The sequence below is a fragment of the Accipiter gentilis genome, chromosome 5, assembly GCF_929443795.1.
Source record: "Accipiter gentilis chromosome 5, bAccGen1.1, whole genome shotgun sequence".
Lineage (NCBI taxonomy): Eukaryota > Metazoa > Chordata > Aves > Accipitriformes > Accipitridae > Astur > Astur gentilis.
In genome coordinates, this window is record NC_064884.1 from 33,031,322 (window position 1) to 33,055,973 (window position 24,652).

General features: G+C 42.6%; 1 protein-coding gene across 3 annotated transcripts in view; it reads right to left on the reverse strand.

Annotated features, from left to right (window-relative positions):
* Positions 1 to 3,075: 3,075 nt before the first annotated feature.
* AKAP12 (A-kinase anchoring protein 12) overlaps positions 3,076 to 24,652 on the reverse strand; it is a 31,734-nt gene continuing 10,157 nt past the window's right edge. Inside the window, exons 1-4 of one of the 3 annotated variants that reach the window (XM_049801262.1) lie at positions 21,802 to 21,884; positions 9,114 to 12,922; positions 6,389 to 8,332; positions 3,076 to 5,745 (exon numbers count right to left, since the gene is read on the reverse strand). In XM_049801262.1, coding sequence (XP_049657219.1) covers positions 5,737 to 5,745; positions 6,389 to 8,332; positions 9,114 to 12,922; positions 21,802 to 21,826 — 5,787 coding nt within the window. In that variant the 5' untranslated portion in view covers positions 21,827 to 21,884 and the 3' untranslated portion in view covers positions 3,076 to 5,736. Of the gene's footprint in view, positions 5,746 to 6,388; positions 8,333 to 9,113; positions 12,923 to 21,782; positions 21,885 to 24,652 lie in introns of those variants that run through there. The other 2 variants (XM_049801263.1, XM_049801261.1) reach the window with 2 other exon arrangements.

Here is a 24,652-nt window from a genome sequence, read left to right on the forward strand (position 1 = left end):
AACTGGCTCTACTGTGGGGAGGAGAGAGGATGTATGAGCCTGAATCCAATTGCAGGATCAAGACAGATTATGCAAAAATCCAATAAAAGCATTTCCCCAGCAGGGAGACTTATGCCAAAGAGAATAATGCTATTTTCAAGATTGTTCAGCAAATATTCTAGTTTAGAAGAGTTCGTATCAGCTTGAGAATAATGGGCAGGTCATACTTGTCTCTGTATTTCTTAATTGCTCTCATGAAATGCTAGTGAAAACACCATCTGGGAGATAAAAAAAACCCCCAGATATATTTTGGCTAAGAAAAGTTTCCTCTGAGCAAACACCCACACTGCCACCAGGGACTGTGGGAAGGTTACCTTGCCAGTCAGCATCTCAAACAGTTTGGCTGACGCTTCCCCCTTGCTCTATCTTCCCCAAGCACAGCCTGCCCTCAGAGCTGTAATTAAGCCTCCAGCCTCCTTTGCTTTAGTGAGCCAGCCTTGAAAACTTTACTTTTTTGGGCCACCTCTTCAACTACAAAAGCAAGTGAAATCAAATCCCGCGGTCAGCCTCCTCTCCTCCCTTGATGTCTTGCCAGAGGGTCTCAGCAGGCACAAGAGGTGATTACAAGCGTGCAAAACTCACACTCGTTCCTGACGCTGTATGGAGCGGAGGTGGCCCAGAACCCTGGCTTGCCTTGGATCTGGGCACCCTGAAGCCCCAGGCATGCACTACCCAGGCAACTACTCTCAAATACTGGCTGAGCATCACCTTTCTCTGTCTTTAGTCTGTGAGCCTCATGGCTACCACTGGAAGGGTGAAAGGGAGAAGTGTTAGTACAGGTGGTTGTGTGTCAGGTTTTCCCCTTCATACAGACATTTCTGTGGGAAATGACAGGCACCTCTGACTATGTCACGCTGACCCTGAGACTGTCTGCTGAAAAACTAGAAAAGAGTTTAAAAGTTCACAAGGAACCTGCTTGCTAAGCAGAGAGACAGGCAGCTCAAGCAGGGGAGAGGAGGCTGTAGCACTGCAAGGCCAAGGGGCCACAGAAGACCATGACAAGGGGACAGTTGCACCGGGGAGGAGGCAGGAATTTCTGTCCGGCTCCTTCCCAAAGGCTTCTTGGGATGTCTGCTTTCCAGGACAGCGGCTGGCTTGTAAATGCCTTGCCATTTTTTACAATTCCCTCTTGTCTAACTGCTTAGAGGAAAAGGCATCTTGCTGGTTATTCTTTCTAGTCTGGTGCCTTTGTAGGAGGGACAGACATATCTGTAAGCTATATGATGAGGGCAGGGTCAAGGTGCCACAGGACTTTACACAGAGACCATCCCCAGGAAGCAGCTCCCATGGAGTATGGGACTTCTGCTTTCCTCACTTCATCATATCACCAGTTGTTGCACTAGGAACTGAGATATGTGAGTTTCTCAAGCTCTGGAAACAGATGTCATTTTCAAGAAAGAATAGGAGACAATTCTTAAAACTGTTCTATTTTAAAGAGTTGACACTATTTTTTTTTTTCAAAAGGATGTTGGAGCAGAACAGCCACAGGCCTTTACTACACCCTTAGCTTTCATTCTTACTTTTGGAAAGACTAAATTTAATGTCCAACTAGAAATTACATCAGCCCTAAATTAGTATCGTGATGGCTAAGCTTCCATCTTGTTAGCAGCATCTTAAAATGTTCACCCTCTTTTACCACATGTCATCCATCTCCCCCAAAACAGGACTGCAAACCCTGTGCTGCCAATCCCACCGGCCTTCTGCTCCACATTGCTCCTCAATCCAAACCACATCCTTCCTTGCACGGCCATCAGCCTCCTGAGGCCTGCTCCACTCCCATGTGACAGTGTGAATGTCAAACATCCAGCGTTCGGCATCCGGACATGACCATCTCAGGAATCCTCTGTGCTTTTGGCAAGCCGCCTGCCCATCCCCAGGCACTTGCTGTATCCAAGCTGTGCAGGTTCCTCAACGAGCGCAGCTGCCTCCCATATGCTCTGGATCTGAATGGGAAAGCCAGATCCCCTTCCATAGCTTGAGCTAATAGGCAGGATACTTGAGCTATTGCCAATAAAACAGCCTTACAAAAGAGAAAACAGCACACAAACCTCCCTGGAATGCAAGAGGCTTCGTCTCCAATCCCTGCTATAATGCCTGTTCGGGGACTTCCTGCTAACCAGTAACAGGGTAGTATAAATGCATAAACCTTGCAAAAGGACTGGCAGAGATTGTGTGCCCTCAGCACAAACAGTAGTGGGAGATGCTGGTTTGATCTACACCTCCAGATGCCAGAGCTGGACAGTGAGATCAGGTGCCTGCAGCATGAGCCCCCTGATGCAATATGAAAGCAGGAAGAGGGACAGGCACCCTGCAGTTTCCACACCCCTGCGTTTTCTGTGACCAGTGCAGGTAAGTATTTGCAGATACTGGATTTAGCATCTTAGCTGAGATAGAAAGGTAAACATATAGCTTTACAAAATGAGTTCAGATGTGAATCTATGCAAGTCTTCTGAGATACAAACGCTGCTCAACATCCTTAGCCATAGAACATAGCTGGAAAAATTTCATGTCTGAAGTCCAAGGTCTGTGAACGTAAATCACAAGCACCTCTGGATTTTCAGTGCCGTGAGGAATACACCCCAGCTACGCAGAAGTGGGGCAGCCTAAAGAAATCAGTTATGGGCCTAAGGTCCTTAATCTACTACTCTATGCCAAATTTTTTGTGGACATTCATGGTGTTGCTTTCTTGGTTTTTTTTATACTTCAGTTACACCAGCAAGGCACATGATTTACTGATTTTTCACTCTGGCTCACTGAATACTGTTATCTACCTTGAATTTAATGGAGGGGTTTTTTTCTTCACAGTCTTCTGAAGTATCTTATTACTTCTTCTGAAGTATGCGCATTTTATAGAAACTCAAAACCAACTTGCAGTTTAATTCTGTAATTAGTTCCTCTAATTCACATCAAAAGCTGAACGTCAGTAAACAACAAATGAATTGTCAGGAGCAAATCAAACTCTGAAGATGAAGCAACCATCAGAAAATAATTTACACTAAGCAAGCTGAAAAAAACACCACATACACACGTTAGAACAAAGTTGTAGTTGTATTTTATTTAATCAATGAAAATCTACCTTAAAAACACAAAATCAAATTTGGTAACCCAATACATTGGATTGGAGAAAGCTTCAAGCTTTTAAGCACAAGCCAGAAGTCACAGTCTCAAATGAGAGTTTCAGAGGCCAAAGCAATACGCCGGAACAAAGTAGTATCTTTATGTGGAGGCATGCTCCTTGCACCATTAGCGTGGTTTCAGGTGCAGTAATGTTTTAGCTGTCAGTTATAAGAAGAAGCTTTTGCATTTGTTTTATAGTTAAGTTTGTTGCATTGCTTACCTAGGCCCTGGATTAATGGAGAAAACAGGCAAGTTAAAGCATGTGCCTGTCCAATTACTACCAACAGACAATTTACATTGTGGTAAAGCTAGCTTTATTTAAATGAGGTTCAGACAAGAATTAACTTTACATATTATTAACAGCTTTGGAGCTACAAACATAAGAATCAGGATTACACAGGTCATGCTACTGTTATTTCATTTTACCTGCTGTAGTTATTGCAATATGGCTTAACGTACATAGGTATACAATTTGTACAAATTCAGCCAAGTTTGCACTTGTAAGGTGTTGTTAAGAGCATGATTAACTTGCAAGCCAACTTAAACCTGTGGAAACCAACCAAGGTTGTTGGAATTGCCCAAAGCTAAGGGGGAAAGCTGCCGCTAACGATGGACAGAGATAGACTGGATTGTTTGAAACCACATTGTTCGGCTTTAAATATTTATATAATTTGCTCTGAGGTAAGGAAAAATCTTTTGATGCTTCCACACAGGGCAGCACCAGATGGTGCAATCACACCAGTGCAATCAGTCACATTGCTTGCTGTACGTGCAGCCTCAAGGAGAGGCAAGCACTTGCCATAACAAGAGCATTTGTACACTAAAAGTTGATTTTAAAATAAATTACTATACAGGTAGGATAGTGAGCTATTGTTCAACTTGATGGGCATCAGTTTCACAAAGTGCGATCTGTAACCTTCACTTTAGAAATCAGAGCTGAAAGTACTGACTTGTACCCCGTGTTTGATTTTAATGTAAACAACAAAAGAGAGGACCAACTCCTGTTGGGGACAGGCATCCCAGGTCTCCAGGTCTTGGGGCTTCTTTCCATCTTTTAAATCACTCTGCTCATTCTGGTCTACAGCTGTTGTCAGTCCAATCCACCTTACATGAAGGCTTTTAAGATCTCAGCACCCCAAAGGTCTCATCAGCTTTTTGCACTCCAAGGCAGAATTCATCACCAAGACCTTACCCTCCTTCCTACTCCCCCCCTCAGGGAAGACAGGGAATCAATAGGAGCGGGGAGGATATCAGGAAATGCTGTGGTGGGAATAGAGGTTCAGGCAGGGGTTGGGAAAGGAGGAAGCCTGTATGCAGGAAGGATGTTAGATGGTGTAGGTGTGGGGAAAGGCTTGGGGTTGGAGGGGCAGTGACCAGAAATGAGCAGACTCTGGAATGAGAAGGGTGTGATTTGAGGGTTGTGGTACCACTGGGGTTGCTACACGGGCAAGACGACAGTAAAATGGTAAGTCTGGAAGGTTCTCAGAAACCAGGGAGGACTGCAAGTAGAAGTGATTGGTGGATCTGACACAGGTCAGGGCTCTCCTTTTGTCTTTAGAAATACCATAGCTCTACATTAAAATCAGAACTGGGTTTAGGATACACATATAAATATTCAAAGCAAGACAGCCAAGTTTTTGAGAGATTTTACAAGGGGAAAAACCTGGAACAATAAATAGGAAACCACATGTTATCAATTTCCGCTCCAATGGTATCAATTTCCTCTCCAGGCTACTCTACAAAATTCATTTAAGGGTATGCCTAAATAGTACAGAAGTATTATAGCTCTACATTAAAATCAGAACTGGGTTTAAGACATACATATAAATATTCAACACATTACAGTCCAGTCCTGAGACCTGAAGTCTGGAACAACAGAAGAAGGGTATTCTCAATCTCCTTGCAAGCTACACTGTGGCATTAATTTCTGACTAAATCAGGCCTGCACAAATACAACTGAAGGATGGATAGAGATACCTGAATGGGACTGAAAGGCAGCAATCTTGAGCATTGTGTTCAAGAATCTGTGCGTGATCCAGTTCCTGCTGTTTGATAAAGACACATCTGCTACTCAGCCAGAAGTCTCGTTGTGTTCTCATCAGTTAGCCCTCCATTTCCCCCTCACACACAATTCTAGCAGCATCTACAGCCACTCGTAGGTCAAATCAAGGCAGCTACGGAAGATGCGGGGGGTAAGGGAGACTGCAAAAAGACAGGAGGGGGGTTCAGGGATGAGTGAAGGGATTCAAGGAGATGGGACAGACAGGACACACATTAAGTGAGGGAACAGCAATAATTGTGGCACAAATTTTAGTGGTCTGTCCATTCGCTCAGTTGTGCATCTCCAGTCTAAATGGTATATTTTGGGCAGAGGCAAATGACCTTCAAATGGAACACGCGTGGATATAGCCAACGTTAAAGGCATTGGTTTTTTAATAGAAATGACAAAAAAGGTGAGGTCTTCAAAAGAGCAGGTGTTAACATCCGAGAGTAAAGGGTAGTGAATAAAGCTCCTGGTTCTGCCACAGGATTGTCAGTTGTTCTCTAGGACTGGCATCTCTCCAAATGCCACATGGATGCTTAGCACATCTGAAAGAAAGACAACAGTAAAAAAGCTTTATTAACGACAACTTACTCTCTCAAGAATCTCTTATTTTCCCAAGCAGTTCTTGAAGATAAAGGTCTCATGACTCAGTGAAGCAAGTGCAGCAAACATCCTAGGGAGAGACTGTACCTATAATTTCTGATTCAGATTTCACTGAAGTGCAGACAGCTTTGGTACATGAGGCACTTCAGGTTTACCAGGGAAGGCAACACTCACATCCTTTAGGATTCACTCACATCCTTTAAGATTTTAAAAAGAGCTTTGTTGGAGAAGAAGCATGTTTGTGGATTAAATCCTATACATTAACACACATGTCATATCACTGTGTATCTAGGAAAACTGGAAAGTACGTTTTCTACCTCCCAGAAATATCACCCTGAACGACAGGCTAAGTCAAAGGCCGTTAAAGCGAGGGTAGCTGTACAGAAAAGAAATAAGGTGTTGAGTAGCCAGAGAGAGAGGCAGTAAAATGACAAAGAAGAAAAAAAAGTCTGTGGCCTGTTGGTTAAACCAGGGAGCAGTTGCCTTTCACTAGAATTAAAAAAAAATTAGAGACACAACAGTTTTAGACACCCCCAAAACTATTTTGGAAAAAGAAAGGAATTGCTGGCTAAAAAAGCTACTTACATTCAAGGCCTCAGGAGCCACTGAGTTCTGACTTTGTGGACTATCACAAGATGTTCCTTCTTTGCAACTGTCATCCTCCCATGTCTGTGTTTTCCCATCTTCCACTGGCAGGTGATGTTGTTCTTCCTCACTTTCTCTGCATGTTTGCTGACCTGTATGCTGGTCTGGGATTTCCATAGTCTGCCCAACCTCTTTTTCCCTTAATTTTGGTGGGTGTATGTCTAGGGGGTCTTTGGTTGAATCTTCTGAAGTACTTAGTTCTAGTGTTGATTTCTGAAGTCCCACACTTTCCCTTGAAACATCTTCAGGGATAGTCACAATTGTTAAAGAATTCTGACTTTGTCCATCTTTCAGCATCTCAGAAGTTAACAGCCTATCTTTTGTTTTTTCTACAGTTGCATGAATTTCTGCAGACTTTGTTAAGGTAGCATTTTTCACTATTTCTGATTGCTGAAGCTCTTGTTCTTTACTCCCTACCTCTTCCTCTTTTACTGGAAGTTGATGATCCACCTGCATACTTTCCAGAAGTTCTGGTACATTTGTATCTGACGGGCTTTTCCCTATGGACTTAATGCGCTGCTCTGACTCAAAGGAAACTGATTCTTCTGTTTCTGCAAGTTTGTGAACAGCCGTCTGGATAGCATTCAATACAATTTTTGTACTCTGGGACTCTATAGTCACAGACTGAACAACATCCTCCTCAAATTCCGTGTGGGTGAGAGACAGACTGTCACTTAGAGGAATACCATTTTGTTCAGGCTGCCCTGCACTCTGGGGCCTCTCTTGTTCCTCTGATACTCCATTCATGGAAGCAGGAGGTACCCGAGACTCAGGTGCTTCTGCACTACCAAGCTCTGCAGTCCCACTGCCTGAAGGGTCAACAGTAGTAACTGGAACCTCTTGAGAAGCCATTTGCTCTGGTGTGGTTGCCAAGGGCTGTAAAGTTTCGGCTGTCGTGTCTGCAGGTGCTACGGTTTCTGCCATTACATGGTCTTCAACTGCTGCAGCTGCTACAGGCACAGGCATTTTCAGAGCCTCCGAGCTTTCAGCTTGTAGGAGGGCTGAGTCAGAGCCTTCCTCTCGCACAGTTAAAACTTCTTGCTGGACAGCAGTTGAACATTCATCACCTCTCACAGCTTCCCGTTTTCCAGATTCAACTACTTCTTTGGCCCTTGCCATCAATTGCTCATTTTTGTTATCTTCTTTCTGAAAGTCTTGACAGTTTGAGGTTTCTACAAGTTCTTGTTCTTTCTCCACAGTCTCTTCTTCAGCTAAGCTGCTTGGTGTTTCACATTTCTCGGGGCTTATGTCAGCGAGGACAGCGCTTCCATTTTCAGTGATATCTGGGCACATTGATGCTACATTAGATACGCTGTCTGGTTCAATCTGTGTGGAAGCCTCAGTGACAGTGGTATCACTCTCTAAGTGTGTTTCAGTTTCAAGCATACCATCTTCCATTTTGCCACCTTCAGTTTCATCACTCTGAGAGGGGGGGTCAGTTGTTTTTTCTCTGCATGGTGGCTCTAGGATGGGCAGAGAATCTTTTGCTGTAATGTGCTTGCCAGCCCCATCCCTCCCACTCTGCTCAGCATCTGCTGCTCCTTCTGAGCCAATTTTTTCTGACGGAAGGGCAGAGATTTTAACCTCATTCTGTAGCGAAACCTCAGTAACAGTGACTTCTGTGCTTTTTACTCCAAGGAGCACAGCATCATCTTCCTCTTCCTCTCTGTGGGCAGGTGCCCCGCTAGGAACTCCTTCAGTACAAGCTTGCTCTTCTAAGTCAGGAATTTCATGTTGTCTTTCAGGTTTAACAGGGACCACAGTGACAACTGCTTCTGTGCACTCTGGTCCCACAGTAAGGGTTTTGCCCTCTCCTTCAAGCTGCACAGGCTCTTCAGCTGTAAGGCCCAAGGACGAAGTTTCATCCTCTGTCTTGTCCTGCACCTGCGGAGAATTGCAACAGACCTGTGAAAAAGGGTACAAGCAGGGACTCATCAGGAATGTCCTGGGTAAAAAAGCACCAGAAGGAATGACCAAAAGGAGGCGGGTTATGAGTGTGAGGTGATGACACCGAGACTAGTGGGTCACCAAGATCCCAGTTTGTGTTCAGCTTCTCTGGACACACAGCTCATTAAATAAAGGGCCGTCTAAAGCAAGGGACAGCGGACAGCACTTGAAACAAAGACTAAGCCAGGAAGATGGAGGGGGGGCGGGGTAGGGAAGAAGGTAGGAATACATCAGCCACCATAACTCCTGCATGTTTAAAGCTGGAGATAGTGGTGTCATTTCCTTTTTTTCCTTTTGCAGAGGCACCTCAGCTACAATTGTATCTCTGCCTACAACTGAAGATACCATCCACTATGTATGGTACCATATGGATCACATATATATCTCAGGTGTTCATATAATATCTTCAGTCACATTGCACTGTGCTGGCGCCACAATGGCAATTGTTTCAGCGCCTTCGGATCCATGCACACCATCTCCCACTCCATTTCTGTAGGAATCGCATCCACCTCACTCTGCACAGAAGCCTCAGTGGCTGCTGTGTCTGGACATCTGTGTGTCTGTCTCACTGGAAATGAACTTCAGTTGCCTTAGGCTGCACAAGAAAGGTCCTCGACAGTAACACTGCTACAGCCTGGTTCTAAATTAGGTATAATATCTAAAACTTGCTGGTTTTTTTCTTTGACAAATCAACCTTTGTTTTATATGTAATACTTACTGCAATCTGTACTTCTGGTTTATGTTCATCTCTTGTCTCATCTACTGTCAACTCTGTTGTGGGCAGTTTCTCTTGTTCTGAAGGCTCCTGCTTTGCAAACGGCTCTTCCTTGGGGGTCACTGCTTTGATGCTGTGAAACTCTCTGTCGTGTGATGAAGGTTCCTCTACTGTCTTCCGCACATCAGGTATTTCTTCATGGTCTTCTACAACTGCTTCTTCACATGTCTGCCCCTGGCTTTCATCTCTCAATACACCCACATTTTCACATCCTTCTGTGCTTTCTTTTATTGCAGCAGATATTTCACTTCTCTCTGAACCTTCGTGTAGAACACTCTCTTCAACTCCATTTTGGCCTTGAATGGTCCCTGCACTTCCCTGGGGCTGGAGGCCATCCTCCTTGTGTTCTCCTTTTTCCAAGGACTGTTCAAGCAGAACAGTTTCCTGGCCTACGATGTTCCCATCTTTAGCATCACCTTTCACTTCTGACTCCATTCCTTGCACTGTCGTAATTATAGTTGCTGTCATGGTTCTTTCACTAACCAGCTGCGCTACATCTGCTGACTTTACTCTTTCAGCAACTTCATGAAGAACTTTTTGTGTCTGTCTGTCTAATTCTTTCAAATTTTGTTCAGTGGCCTCCACTTCTTGTACAGGTGTAACTTCCTCTGTAGTATCTGGGGTTTCTAACAACTGTGAAACAGCAGAAACCATCTCAGTTGTCTCCTCAGCAAGGGACACTGCCAATGTTTCTTCAGCGCAGGAAGCTTCTGCTGTCTCCTCCAGAGCCGTCACTGCTTCTGAGGTTAGCTCTAGCTCACTTGCCGTGGTGTCATCACTTACATCCTTTCTCGTCTCTGGCACTGTCTTAGCAACTACCACTGCTTCTTCCACAATAACATCCGATTCAAACGTTTTCTCAGTTTCTTTCTCTTCCTCTTCTCCCACCTGCTCAATGCACTCTGTCAGAGCAGCAGATATCCAAGATGGTGACCTTTCTTCAATACTAGTAACTGCCCTTTCCCCTTCCACAACAGTAACAGTAACTGCATGTACCAGCCCTTCATGTGCTTGTTCAATTCTTAGGGTCTCCTCTAATTTTTCTGCTCTCTCTTCCACTGAGGTCTGTTCTCTCATCACTTCAGCATCTTTTGCTTTTTGGGCTTCAATTTTCTCCTGCTCCGCTGCTTCGTATTCAGATAAAGGAACAACAGCTGGAATATCTGAATCTTCTTCAGTTGTTTCTGCCATGTCTTCTTTTGCTTGTTTAAGATGAGTTGGTTCTGACTTTCCATCTGACTTCTTCTTCCTGCGCCCAGGCATCAGTTTTCTAAATGGAACCCACGATTCGTCTCTTCCAGGCTCACCATCTGATGTGGAATGCTCCAGGCTAGATCCCACAACAGAGTCTTCAGTTCTCTCTTCCATTCTCGTTTTGGATCTCCTTCTTGGAGTGACTAACCTTTTAAATGATTCCCATGTTGAAATACCTTCACCTTCAGATGGGCTTCCAGCTTGTTCTGGGGAAGAATTCCCTTGTCCTGGATCGCTCTCCTGAGAACTAGTAAGAATTGCATCTGTTGCCGTTTCTTTGCTCTGTCCAGACTCTTCTATTTTTTGGCTTTCTTGACCAAGCTTATGTTCAGTTTCTTCATCAGACGATGATGATTTCCTGGCTCTCTTCTTTGAGGAACCTACACATATAAAAGCTTCCCAGGACACAGAGGTGTCAACCTTTCTTTTGGGCTCCTCCATGGTCTTCTCTGGTTTCTGGTCTATCCCATTTTCTTTTAATTCTCCCTGATTTTCATCAACAGCATTTTCAGTTGCAGATACTACAACACTCTTTGTCTTATCAGTTTCTTCTTCTTTATCGCTTTCAGAAGGTCTTCTGACACGTTTCTTGGGAGTCACCATCTTTTTAAATGAAGCCCAGGGTGTCACACTTTCTCTTTTTCGCTCCACGTCTGAAATTGCAGCATCTTCATTTTCAGTGACCTGCATTCCATCTACAGATTTTTCCAAAGAAGGAATTTCATTCATCTCCTCAGGAGAAGAAGCAGAACTCTCCCCCTTTTGTTCCTCTGGGCTATCTGCGGAATCTGATAAATGCTGAGTTGGTTCACCGTGTTCCCCTAACTTAGATTCGTCTCTTCTGCCTTTATGCTTCTTTCCAGACAGTTTTTTCAATCCAGTACCCGTAAAGAGTTTCTTTAAAGGGCTGCCTTGTAGTTTAGTTTTTTCTTGAGAAGACAGCAGTTCAGCTTCATTTGTGATACCTTCTGGAGGCCTCTTTCCAGCTGCCTCTTCAGGAGTTATTTCCATGGTTATTTCATCTGGTTTGATAGCATCAGTCATAACTATGCCAGTTTTTCCCTGTAGTCCTTCATCAGTGGGTTTGATTGACTGTTGATCATCCTCTGTGTCAACCGAATGTTCAGAATTAGAAAAGGACTTCAATCCAGGAGCACCCAGAGCCAGTTTTGGCTCATGTTCTTCGCTTGCTTTCTTCTCTGTGGTTCTCTCCAGAGCTTCTCCTTGTGTGATGTCTTCTGCTGTGGGTGACATTTTCAATTCTGCTTCCTCCGTTTTTTCATCAAATGTTTCTTTCCCCAGTGGAACAGGTTTATTTCCTTCTTCTCTTCCTTCAGATTTTTTAAGCTGTTCACTAGAAATTTCAATTGCCAAAGATCCTGCTTCAAGTTTCTCTTCAGAGGGTATTTCAGTTCTGTCATCTACTTCACACTTCTCCGTTGACCCCAGTTTTTCTCCCACAGGTAGGACTTCTGAGGATGTTTTCAACTCTCCATTCGCACTATCAATGACAACAGATACCCCTGACCTTGTTTTTAGTGTTTTTTCTGTCACCTCACTTTCCTTCTTTCCTTCTTCATTTTTTTCTTCCTTTTTACCAAGATCTTCTGAGACTTCCATCAGTTTCCTTTCTTGATCATCTTCAGCTTTTTTCTCCTTCACACTTTCTGCTGCTGCTGCTACATCTTCCTTTTGTCCCTGCTCATCATGCCTGATTAGCTCTTCCTTCTCACTTGCTTCAACTCCTGTGGCTGCCACAGTCTTTTCTGACTCCTGCTTTTCATCTTCAGTTTGCTCCTTCTCATGTGCTTCAATAGTTACTGCTGTCACATTCCTCTCTTCATCTTGCTTCTCAAACTCAGATTTCTCCTCCTTTTCACTGGTTTCAGTTGTTAATGTTGCCCCCTCTTTGTCTTGCTCCCCTTCTTTCGTAGGAGACTGTAGTTCATCTTCTTTAGGTTTCCTAAAACTCTTCTTTTTTCTAAATCCAGTCCATCCCTGAGTAAAAAATTTTCTTAATGGCGATGCAGTATCAGTGGCTAAGGCAGCTGACTCATTTGCTTCTGGTGTTTGAGGAGATTCATCTTCTGTTTTTTCATTTTTCATTGTGTCTTTGGTGTTGTCTTCTGCAGAGAGTGCATCCTCAGGCATCACTATTTCTTCTGAGCTGACTTCTTTTTGATCATCAGCTCCTTCAGGGACTTGTGTTTCCTTTTTTACAGTAAGCAGTTGAACTGGTTCCGATTTTCCTGTCTTTTCCTTCTTCACTGTGAATCTGAACCCAACAAATTTGAAAACCTTTTTAAACCCCAGATCATAAGACTGTGGCTCAGTTGCATGGTCTTCTGCGTCTTCTTCCAAAGATGGCAACTGTTGAACTGTATGAGCATCCTCTTTCTCAGCATCTACACCATCCTTGGTGCTTGAGTCAGATGGACTTGTCTCCATAGTTTCAGTGTCTTCCTTCAAAGTTACACTGGAATGTTCTGTTTGTCCAACTGTTTAAAACAATAACAAAAAAAACCCCAGTTAGTTTACTTCTCAATGTAATGTTACACGATAACTCTTTTTTTTTTTTTTCCATTTTTATCAAACTTACCTAAACATACTTGTTCTATTATGTGTGCCTCTTCTATGTGCTATTAACGATTTTAAGGACCAGTTTTTGTTCTTAGACTACTATAATTCCTTTCCTTCCTCATATCAGCATATGGGTCTTTCCAAAGTTTATTTGCAAATGTACCTTTCAAGCTTATATTGTCTCATTCTCTTTCCTTCTTTTGCAGGTGTGGGTTTGTGTTGTGGGTTTTTTTTTTGGGGGGGAGGTGTTGGTGTTTGTTGTAGGGTGGGTTTTTTTGTTTTGTTTTCGGGGTTTTTTTACTTTAAGGCAAACTATGCGAGGAAAAAAAATATTTCTATCCTATCATTAATCAGAGAATATACAGAATATATGTAATTATTCCTGAAGCAAAGCTCAGTATCCTTTCCACGCATAGAGAGACCTCTGAGGGAAAAGGAAAAAAAAAAACAAAAAAAAACCACCAAACCAAAAACCTGTGTGACCTAAAATGATGACAAGAAAAGAAAAGCTCATTTTACAGCTCTGTCCCAAAAGAACAGTAAGATGTGAAAATGCCCATGGGAAATTTCGTGTTTTTCTGAAAACTTGTAATCCCCAAAACAGTTACATTATAACATACTTGTTTTAAAGACCATGAATCTTGGAATTCTCCCATACATCACATCACCACTACAGCCAGGCAGAAACCTCATCTACAGCAATTCCACATTGCTTAAAATGAATTAGGTCATTACTATGCAAGCAGGTAAAATCCTACCCTCCACTGCTCACAAGTCTTTGTTTGCTTTATCTCTTTCTTGAGCACCATTTGAGTTTTTCTATCAGGACGCTAGCAACCATCCTCTCAGTCTTGCTGGGACAATTTCAGTATTATCCGTGCTCTCTGGCCATGAGCTGCCTAAGTTCACAGGCTGGCATGTAAATTAAACCCCCTGAAATGCAGCAGTTGAGAAGCCAGCACACATCCAGTTTAGAGCACAAAACTGCAAGCTCCCCATGCCCCAAATAAGTAACTTTGGAGGGCAAAGGTAGAAAAGGAACAAGGACACCAAGCCTTTAAGTTCTGTCATTTCAACACAAAAATGAGCAGGTAAAACTGCTGTTGCCTATGATAAGAATTTTAATAATAGTAATAACTGTGCGATGAACATGCATGATGACAAACAGGACAACATGTGAAGACAAAATCTACAGCATGTTCAAGACACGAGAAGATTCTTGGGCTCGGATACTGCCAGGGTTTCAGTTTAACATTGTTCTTTACCCTTGATTTTCTGCAACAGGTGAAAGTACAAGGCCATGAGGGAGTGTACTCTTCTCTCTGACCAAACTTGTTGGAAGGCTATGGTGACAAAATAAAATTTAAAAAATTTTTAAAAAATAATCAATGTTAAACAGCAACATCCTGGGAGAAGGCATGGCCCCTTTCTTCTAAGTTGTACGTGTGTTACTTCAATGCCCACAGGCATGCAGGAGACAGCTTTCAAAAGTACATGCATCACTGAATTCCCCAAAGCGATTTAGTTTTTATTTGGTCCATCTTTAAACTGGATCTAACTCTGCAGTTGGCCCTGCTTTGTGCAGGGGCTGGACCACCTAATCTCTAGAGGTCCCTTCCAGCCTAGATGCTTCCTCGATTCTGCTTGCCTAGGTCCCCTTTAGGAAGAACTGCATCTTTATAAGCACATAGACAATGCAATCTAGGTAAGGCTGAAACATAACTAAATAATAATCAAAACTAATTCTACAAGTATACTGGCTTCTAATAGCTATATAGAGGGCAAATTATGTTTATGTTCACTATCAGCAGCCTACTGGTTGTTGTTTCTCAGTTGACATAGGCAAAGCCTTTTTGTTTTTCTCTAACGGTTTAAAATTATTTACTTCAATTGTTAACTCCTAATTCACTTGAAAGTCTGACCTCTGATAACACCCTAGCTCCCTGAGCATTTTAAAACACAGATGTTCAAACTGAGTAATTTGTGAGGGAGCAGAGTGAGAAGAAATAGACATTTTTCTGAAGAAGCCAGGATTATTACTGCATTGGTAATATACCTCTTGCAAACACCACAACACTCCATGAGCAAAAATAACTTGCTGTGAGAACACTTCAGGCTGTGGAAGGGTGGGGAAGGGAAATAAGATTGTTAGCACAACTAGAAGCAGCAATAACACATTTGAACTCATTTTTCATTTTAAAAGGGTTACTAAAGAAAAACTGATGTGCTTATTTTATTACTATTTTTGGAGTCTTATGAATCAAACATTATGTAGTTGTATGCTGAAACTATACATGGATAAAGGCAAGGAACTGCTTTTGTATCTGTGTTCATTTATTCCTAGGTCCAGAAATAAATTCCCTATCATTTCTACCAAACTACGTAATTTAACAGAAAGCTTACCACAGCTTAATGGGAGCTCACCAAGTTAGAGGCATTTCTTCAAACACTAGGGTACATATCATGTATTTTATAATTATTTAGTAAAAGGTACTTCGATACATTCTTCAGTTTGTCTACGCTAAAAAGTAATGTTTGTGGCTGAACCAGCTATGAATTTAAACACTGATCATTTAACATTAAATAACAACTTGTTCATGAGCAAGACCTTTTAACACCTCTGGTGGAAAAACAGGTCTGTAGTCTCCCTTCTGTTCTTCCTCAGTCCTGCATTAATGCCAATGTGCTTACCTTTAGACATATGGAAATATGCATCTCCATCTGACATGGCTTAGATAAAGGTAGAACAAAAAATGGGGCTGAGAGCCAGTGGGGAATGCTGGGTCTAAGTGGGAAAGATCAGGAGCTGGAAGGCAGTAGGAGCGGAGGAGAAGCCAAGAGGCACTCGTGACTCGCGCAGGCAACTGGTGGGCAGCTAGAGATGCAGCTTTCTAAGGGTTCCCCTTTCCCCTTGCAAACACTCCCTGGGAACGCAGACCTACCACCATGTTGAAAATCTTGAGGTTTCAAAAAAATTGTAAAAAGTTCATAGCTGCAGTTGAGGCTGCATTGCTTTGTTAATTTATTCCTAGAACACAAATTTAGTGTTTAAGAGGAGTTTCAAGGTTTTATAGGTAAACAGGATTACTGTAAGAGTGGAATATATAGACTATGAATGCATGAGGTATTCTATTTTCAAAGTCAGAGATAAGATGCAAGACTAATGTATAAAGGCATCTCTTCATATTCATGATAAGCATTCAAAGGATTTTTGCTTATTCTATTTATAAAATGATATGTTCATAACACCCTAAGATAAAGACTACGTCTCTGTAAAATGCTTTGCAAGTGAAAAGAGCTAAGTAACTATTACAAAATCTGCAGGTATGGGTATGTATTAAGACAGCAAATACAATCATAAAAATAGGTAAGACAGAGTTTAGAGGCACAGTGATAAGCTTTCAAAACTGTTAAATCAGGCTGACAGTAATTAGGTCTTCCTCATGAGTCCAGCAAACATGCTACCTTGCAATACTTCATTGAATAAATTGCGAAAGGAAAAACTAACAAAAAAAATAAATTAACTGACTGAACATGTACTTTTAATATCAATCTGAAAAGCTGCAACTATGCTACACATGTCACACTTCCATCACTCCCTCATAGCACAGGGTGCGTATACTTGTAGACTTAGTCCAAGCACTACCCTTCAATTCCACAAAAAAAAGAAAAAAGAAAAAATAAATTAAAAAAAAAACCAGCATATAATCTGTCCCAAAGGTATTTCATCCCCAAGGTAACACAGAGCTTGGATGTCAGCTGTTGAGTGACCTGCTGCTGTTGCTCCCAGTCTCTACATTGTCCACTTCCTTCACATTTGAATCCCTGGAAGAGTCTTTTAAACAGCATTTCTGATGCCCTTCCTCAGCATTTTTGGAGAGAGATGCCATTCAGGACATCTGTCTGCATGCTGCCAGCAGGCTGCCACTGTTGTGTGACAAGCCTGCAGTGCAATATATTTGCAAGTCATTTTCAGAAGATATACCCCAAAGAGCATTTTTATATCCAGTGGGGCACTAAAGAAGCAGAAGACCCAAGAAGTCAACTGTACACACTGAACTTTATATTTAGCAGTCGGATTCTTTAATGACATTTTTATTAATTACATTCTTGGTGCCCAAACATTGTTAGCACACTTCTGAATGCAAAGCAAACAGTGACTAATTCCACTTGGAGAGATTTGGAAGCTATTTACACAAGGTATTGTTGTTAAGAGTACTGTAGTATGTCACTACCACAGGTATTTTGGCAAGACAACTGGCACTTTCTGAATTAAGTCATTGAATTTGAAAGCATCTTTAAGAAACACGGGAGAGCCTCATCAAAATACCTACCGGGGAAGAAAAATAAATCTAGTAAAACACTGCTACGAATACAATTTCTTTAGGTCTGTCCTGAGCAGGGCTGCACTTCACCAGCTATGTGCTGGTCAAGAAAAACAATACAATAAAAATATATCCAGAGGCAGTGATAAAAATCAAAGGTGATATCATAAAATTGATTCACTTTGCTACTTAAGTCCACTGTGGCTAAGAACTAATGCTGAAATTCTATTTTAACTGCTTACGTACCAGTTAAGCTTTCAAACATTTTTAATTGAATCAAGGTGCTGCTTGTGCTTTAATAACTGCAAGTGTTTTGTTTTATTATGAAAGAAACATATGAGATTGACAGTCTTAGGGAATCAGAAGTGCTTGATTTCACCATTTCATAGGTAGCTTAGTCCAAGGCAAGAATTTATTTCTGTTTTATCAGAAGTATACTGATCAGATGTTGGAAAATTAGTATTTTCAGAATGACTGAATTCCTGTCTCATCCCATTAAAAATGAAATGAAAAAAATAACACTTCTCCTTTGGTAGGCTGACAGACACTGTTGGCAGTGCAACCCAGCTGCTCCCACCATCTCATCTGCCTCTAGAAGTGAAAATGTGTTTCTCCCCTGGTAGCTGCCAGAGAGTTAAAAAAAAAAAAGAAAAAAAAAAAGCACTCCGACTGCAAGAGTTAAATCCACAGCACTTCATGTGCTCGCAGTCAACCATGTCAACATCTGGAGCTGGTTGACTTTTCCCCCTAAGGATTTGCAGCACGGCGCTGGATTTTTTCCATGAATTCCCTACATTCTCAATCTCTCAGATGGATGTCACACACACCCAGCGCCCGCCTCGCAAACTCCACTGGCCATCCAAAGGCTCCAGAGTACTTTGTGCTGTTTTCATTTATTCAACATTTAAGTATTTAGGGCCAAATCGTGCTTTTGGTCACATACACAATATTCTCAGTAGGTTTCCATGAGTGTAAATGAATGACAAAACCGTAAGGCTGAAGGGGTATTTTAAAATCGTTTGCTTCTGTTGTACCTAGGTTTGCTATGAATACGACTTGTAAAAAAACACCTACTGCTCTAAAACTCACATGACACAGAAACAGGACAAGGCAATTAAAAAAATTAATTTGAACCGAGTGTCCATGATACACCAAGCGTGTATTTGTTAAATGCAGTTTTTCCATAACTACACAATTCTTCTAATTATTTTTAGAAACATTTAAAGGCAAAGTCAAGAAAGGGTAAAAACTGATAAGGATGGAGAAGCAGTAATTAGGAAACAAAACACAATTCAAAATTACAGTATCTACGAAAACTTGATACAGTATCTACGAAAACTTGCCCTGAACAGATTTATTTAGAATAAAATAGCCATTTGGAATTATTAGTGAAATTGAATACTTTAGCAATTAAAAGAAAAAAAAGAAAAAAGCAAGCTGTGCTTTTAGGTTTTCATTGCAGAGGGTAAGAACTGGACATTATACCACAAATCCTGATTCATTTAACCACAAGTTTCAGGTGGTTCGGTTTAATAAATCAAACAAACACACCACCCACTTTGCAGTAACAAAATAACACAGAAATATGTCCAGGTGTTACCCTTCTAACAACTTTTCTTTTTTTTTTTTTTTTTTAACTACAAGGTTTAAAGTCTGACACTGCTGCTTCTCGACAATATATTTCACAAATTCTTCCTTCCTTTCCCCCACTATTCACGATATTTGTTTCCAATTCAATGTACAAATAGTTCTTTCATGGAAAGCACATACTACTTCCTTCCCCATTCTATTCACTCAATTATTTCCAAGGACTGACTTGCCATGTTAATTGTGGGGAGGGAGTTCTTTCAGAATAATTAAATAATGAGGGAGGATTTACAGAGATTTTTGCATGCTATATTTCACACTGCATACATGCAATTCATGAGCTTTCTAACCATGTTGTTCTTTCAAAGGTTTAGAAACAAATTCCATTAAGTTCACTCTTCAGTTCTCTCATACTTGGGTGGCAACGGAAGAGTTATGTCTTAAAGTCTCACATACTTTTGTGTCCATTTTTAAAAACGGAAAAAAAGGAAGAAGTTGCAAAATAACTGTAATTTTCCATGACTTAGAACTCCTTCAGAAGGCAAAAGCAACATCCCCAGAAAAGGACACTGTACATAATCTCATATGAAATTAACTTAAAGGAAAGCACAATCATTTCCGCTGTGATGCCATAACATTCCTTGCAAACCTTTATTTTTAGAAGATTTTGCTTTAGCTGTGCATGTCTGCTCCAACCTAGAGACCAACTTCTCAAATTCCAGCAAGGGAAGTTATATATTTCATTCATTCAAGATTTTAAGATATTTCTTCTTTCATTTCAATGCTTCAAGAAATAGCACTAAAAATAAAAAAAAACAGTGAAGTTCTTCTAAAATTGGTTGGTTGGTTTGTCTTTAAACCAGAAGGGTCATTACCCATGGCTTGGATATACAGTTACTGTAGTTAAAGGTTCTTCATTAAATGAACTCACAATAGTAAACTGCTCTCAAACCAGTCCAGCTGTTCCGCTTGGGAACCAAACCGGCATGCTACAAATATTTATGAAATTTTATGGTTACCCATGCTGTCCATGTCTCACATTCAGTGAATTGATTCCACTTTTTAAAATAAAACGTCTTCACCAAGCATAAGATAGATGCAACACCAGCACTTGGGTATTTGAGGGAGGGAAAAAACCAAACAAAGAAAATCTGCTCCGCTAGGAACAAGGACAGGATAAGCAATGCAGGTCAATAAACATCGGGATGTTTTTGAGAACCCCTAATGATTAATGAAGATACACAATGAAAAACAGATTGAAAGTTTTCTTTATCAGAACGACTGCATAAAGAGTAACACAAACATCACAGACAAACTCACCACAAAGGAGATGTAGCTGCATCTTGCATGAATTAGACACTATAGCTTAAGACTCTCCCGCATACCAATACGGAGAGGTACTCTGTCCCTTCAAAGAAACGGTGATTTGTACTACAAGCTAGATGCTGTTCTTGCAAAACGCACTATAGGAGCAGTTGTGCTGCAGTGAAAAAGCAAGTTTCCACAAGAACTATTAAATAAGGAAAACCTCAAATGATCACACTGTGCAACCTTATAAAGAGATTGCTTTTGAAAAAACAGTTTAACCTTTAATTACGAACAATAAAAGGAAATAAAAAACAAAAAATAGAGAACCCTTGAGGAAAAAGACTCAGCATGTGATAAGCTCATTAAACATCAAGTTTATTGAAAACCCTATTGTAAACAGGGGTAGGATATCTCCTCCCCTACTAACTGATTCAAATCACGTTCAGTCCTCCCCCAGGTCAGCTCCAAACGGAGCCGGACTTCTACAGGCTTTGTTGTCAATATGTATTGTAAAGCTCAAGCATTTTGCATGAATAAGCCCCACTATTTGTTGAATTCATTCACTAGCTCTAGTAAATAAAATATAAGCGAGGAAGTAATTATTAATACAATGAAATAAAAAAGATTTCCTAGATTGCTAAAGACATACATCATCAATCTGAGAGAAATTCTGATGCAAACTAGTTATCTTTAGGGGGAAAAAAAAGTGGGGTTTGTTTATTTAAATTTCATAACGCCACTTTGTTTCCCAGAGAAAGACACAAGTTTGCACAAAACCAGCCGTGCAAGATAATGTTTTTTCCATTTTAATTCTTTGCTCCTCCAAATACTATTCTCTTTTCAGACAGCTGAATTAGTTTACAGCGTTAGCTCTCGCACTGCAGTAGCTCGTGCGCTACTTTCTTAAATAAGAAGTACAGAATTTGGTGCGCACAGCGTCGAGTTTTGGGCATCACAGGCTGGGACCCTGCTGCCACCCACGCATGTACACCCACCCCCGCCCCACCCCCCGCCGCGGTGTTAATCTCCTCTGGCTTTTGCTTCATTGACATTAAAACAGCTATAGAGCAGCAGCTTCATTTCTTTCATGCCAATATTTTTACAACATATAAGCGACGCTAACTTCTGCCTTTCCTTCCAGTTTAGCTCTTAAGATGTTTTACTGCCTTATTGCTTGATTAGCATAAAACAGCATCAGCAACGCAGTCACCGTCTTTTCCTTCCGCTCCCCAATTTCAGATACCACGTCACATTCTGGTACTGCAGAAAACAACCTAGCGAGCCTCCTCAAATTCGCGAAAGCCCGTCTAACGCAAGCACCGCCTCAAACGTCCAACCGAGGCGACGCGAAGTTTTGAAATTTCGGCAGCCTTCGCTCGGCGGCGGATCTGGCCGCGACCCGAGCCCGTCGGCCGGGCCGCTGGAGCCCACTGCGCCCACAGCCGGGCCATCTCCCGTGAAGTCAAACTCTGCTTCGCCGAGTCCGAGCCGCGCCCCGGCCAGCCACGCAGCGTGACGTCACCCCTCAGACGTCACGCACCCAACCCCGGGCGCTCACCTTCGCCGCGCCGCCTTACCCGTCATCGTTACGGTCCCCAGCATTTCCGACCTTACAGATCACGAGAAACGTCCTCCCCACGCTCCGAGACTCCTCCGACGTGCGTGGCGGGGGACGCCGGGGCGGGGGAAGGGGGGGGGGGGGGGCGGCGCCTGGCCCCGCCCCGCCTGGCCCCGCCCCGGGGTGGTGCCCGGCCCCGCCCCTCGCCCGCCCGGCTCTTCTCCCCCGCCCCCCCGCGGGACGGGCGGCTGGCAATTAAAAGCGCCGCGCCTCGACGGAGGTGTCTTGAAACCTTCTCTGCGAGTATTTATTGCCCCCGCCCCGCACAGAGGAGGCTGCGGCTCCGTACTGAAACATTCGCTCCTTTGCCTATTAACAGCCACTTAGGGGCTGGGGGTTTTGAACTGGAATTCTCTACAACGCTACAATTACAAATTGTCCCAACTTCTGCTGTCCAGGCTTTCAGAAGGGTATGGCTCTCGATACCTGCGGTGTAGCGATGTAATGCTCCAGCAGCTCTTACGGCTAGTAAAAGGGGACGCAGCGCGACAACGTGAAATGTAAAGGATCAGTATCTGACACAGGTGACCTCCCGTTATAGCAACGATACTTCTGTGGATTACGTTGGGCATCTCCAAAGTGCTGGAGATACACAGACACCTGGGCCGGCCGTTCACAGCCTTTGTCTGTGGCTCTGATTGCCAGCACCAACTTCCCAGTGAATTTACCAGACTTCCCAGTTAATTCAATCTGACAGTGGCAACACTGACACGTCTGGATCATGTCTCACACGGTCTTCTGAAAGCGAGATTCAAATAACGACAACAAGAACAAACCAACCGACCCAAAAAACCTTCAGTGATAAACGTTCCTTCACTGTAGGCAATTACCCATGCTGGCCTCAGGGCTCAGCATCATGATGCTTTATTTCTGATTTTATAGACATTGCAAACAAGATGAAATAAAGAATGAGTGGGGAACGTGAAAAAGTATAGAGCTAAATTGATATATTTCTCTATGTGGAGAGATTCCTCTGCATGGAACGTTCAAGAGATACCTCTTCCCCATCCTTATTCATCTGCCTGAAGGCACGTCGACCGGACTCTGTAAGGTCCAGAAGGGTGGATATAAACAGTTATGAATGTCTGAATGCAGCCTTCACTTGAAGAGCTATCTTTTCAATGCTTGACCAGTCAGGTTTTATCTGTCTCTATGGATGATGTCATTTTCAGCTACTGTTACCAGAAAATACATGTTGCATCACCTCCATAAAGGGCTTTTTTACTTTGAGAGCAAACCCGTAGAATTATTTTCCCTTTCACATAAATTACGCTACCACATAGGCTTGGTTCCACTGACAACCATAAAATAAATCCCGATTAAACAACAACATCACACAACCGCATGAGAGATGACTATCAAAGAAAGCAAAGACTTTTCAGGTGGTCTACTCACATACAATTTCCTAACCCTAACTACGTCCACAACACACCATGTATTTGGTCACATGTAACTATCTGCATTCAAAGGCAGCTTCTCACTTCTTCTTCATTACACATCCTGGGAACGCAATTTCTGTACAACTGAAGCTACAACCCAGAATTATTCAACAAGAACTATAATCTTTGACTATCAACTTGAAATTCATGCCCTTTAAAGGCCTTCTCTGTTACTTGACCCAGAAGCTGAATACCAACATGAAATCTTCTGCCACTACTTCAAATCATCAGGTATTTCCTCTTCCTTCATGACTCTGTTTAACGAGTATCCTCTCTCCACCCCTATCCACTTGAGAGTAAAATTTTAAAAAGAAGCAGTGTTTATCATGAGTGAAAGATAAAACATGTTGCATCCCATTTTTACAGTGTCAAAAGCCTCTACCAATATGATTTTTAAAAAACAAAAAACCCAAACAGCACAAAAGCTCAGCATACATAAAATACGGCAACCTTCTATTGGGATAACAGCGTTACGGCAATTAATCTGAAGACGTTGCAAAGAACTGCCTTTACTAGAATTCAAAGCCCAACGTACACCAAGGGCTACACAAATGCCTTAAGCTGCTCTACAGGCTGGCACTGAGGAACGTGCTCCATCCTACCCTTTCCCCATCCCTCCCCTGCTCTCACACCAGCATCAGTCGCCTGCTCCGACTCCCTCCCCCTTGCCACCCTGGCCAAAAAGGTCAGCGTGCCGGGTGACGGCCGAAGCGGATCTGTCACCGCGCGGCTGCGAAGGGGAGCGGAGGGAAGGGGACAGCAACAAGAGGCTGACGAGGGTGGGAGAGGTGGGCTGCCAGCTTGCAGAGCAGAAGGAGCGGCACGTTTCTGACTGTGCCGCAAGGCAAGAAAGAGATTCCCAGGGCAGAGCAGACAGGGGTGCCTACGATGAGGAAGGTTTTGTGGTCAAAATGCAAACTGGAATAAAAGCAGTAGGAAAGGGAACTTTAATCAAGGTAGAGCCAACAGATCAATGGCCTGTCCCTTCCTGTGAGTTCAAAATATGTTTATTATCATTAATATCACTAATGAATGAACATAAAAGGATTTCTGCCCTACGAAGGAAGGGACAGGCCCACGCAGCAGAAACTCCTAACATAAGAAGCGGAAACTGAGCTGTCCCTTCGGGTGAACGGTCGAGAGACTGACAGCAGGCAAGCAGGGTGACCGCAGGGTGCGCTGAGAGCGGAGGACCACCCTTAGGGGGAACGGGTAGCATCCCCCAGCACCGACGCCGGCAGCTTCACTCCACAACCCATTTGTCATTGGACCTCTGATATGGAGAAAACATGTCCCAGCAAAACGACACCCTAGAAGAAGCACTTGAGCAACCAAGAGATCACTTGAATAACAACCTGTTCGCTAGGAGAC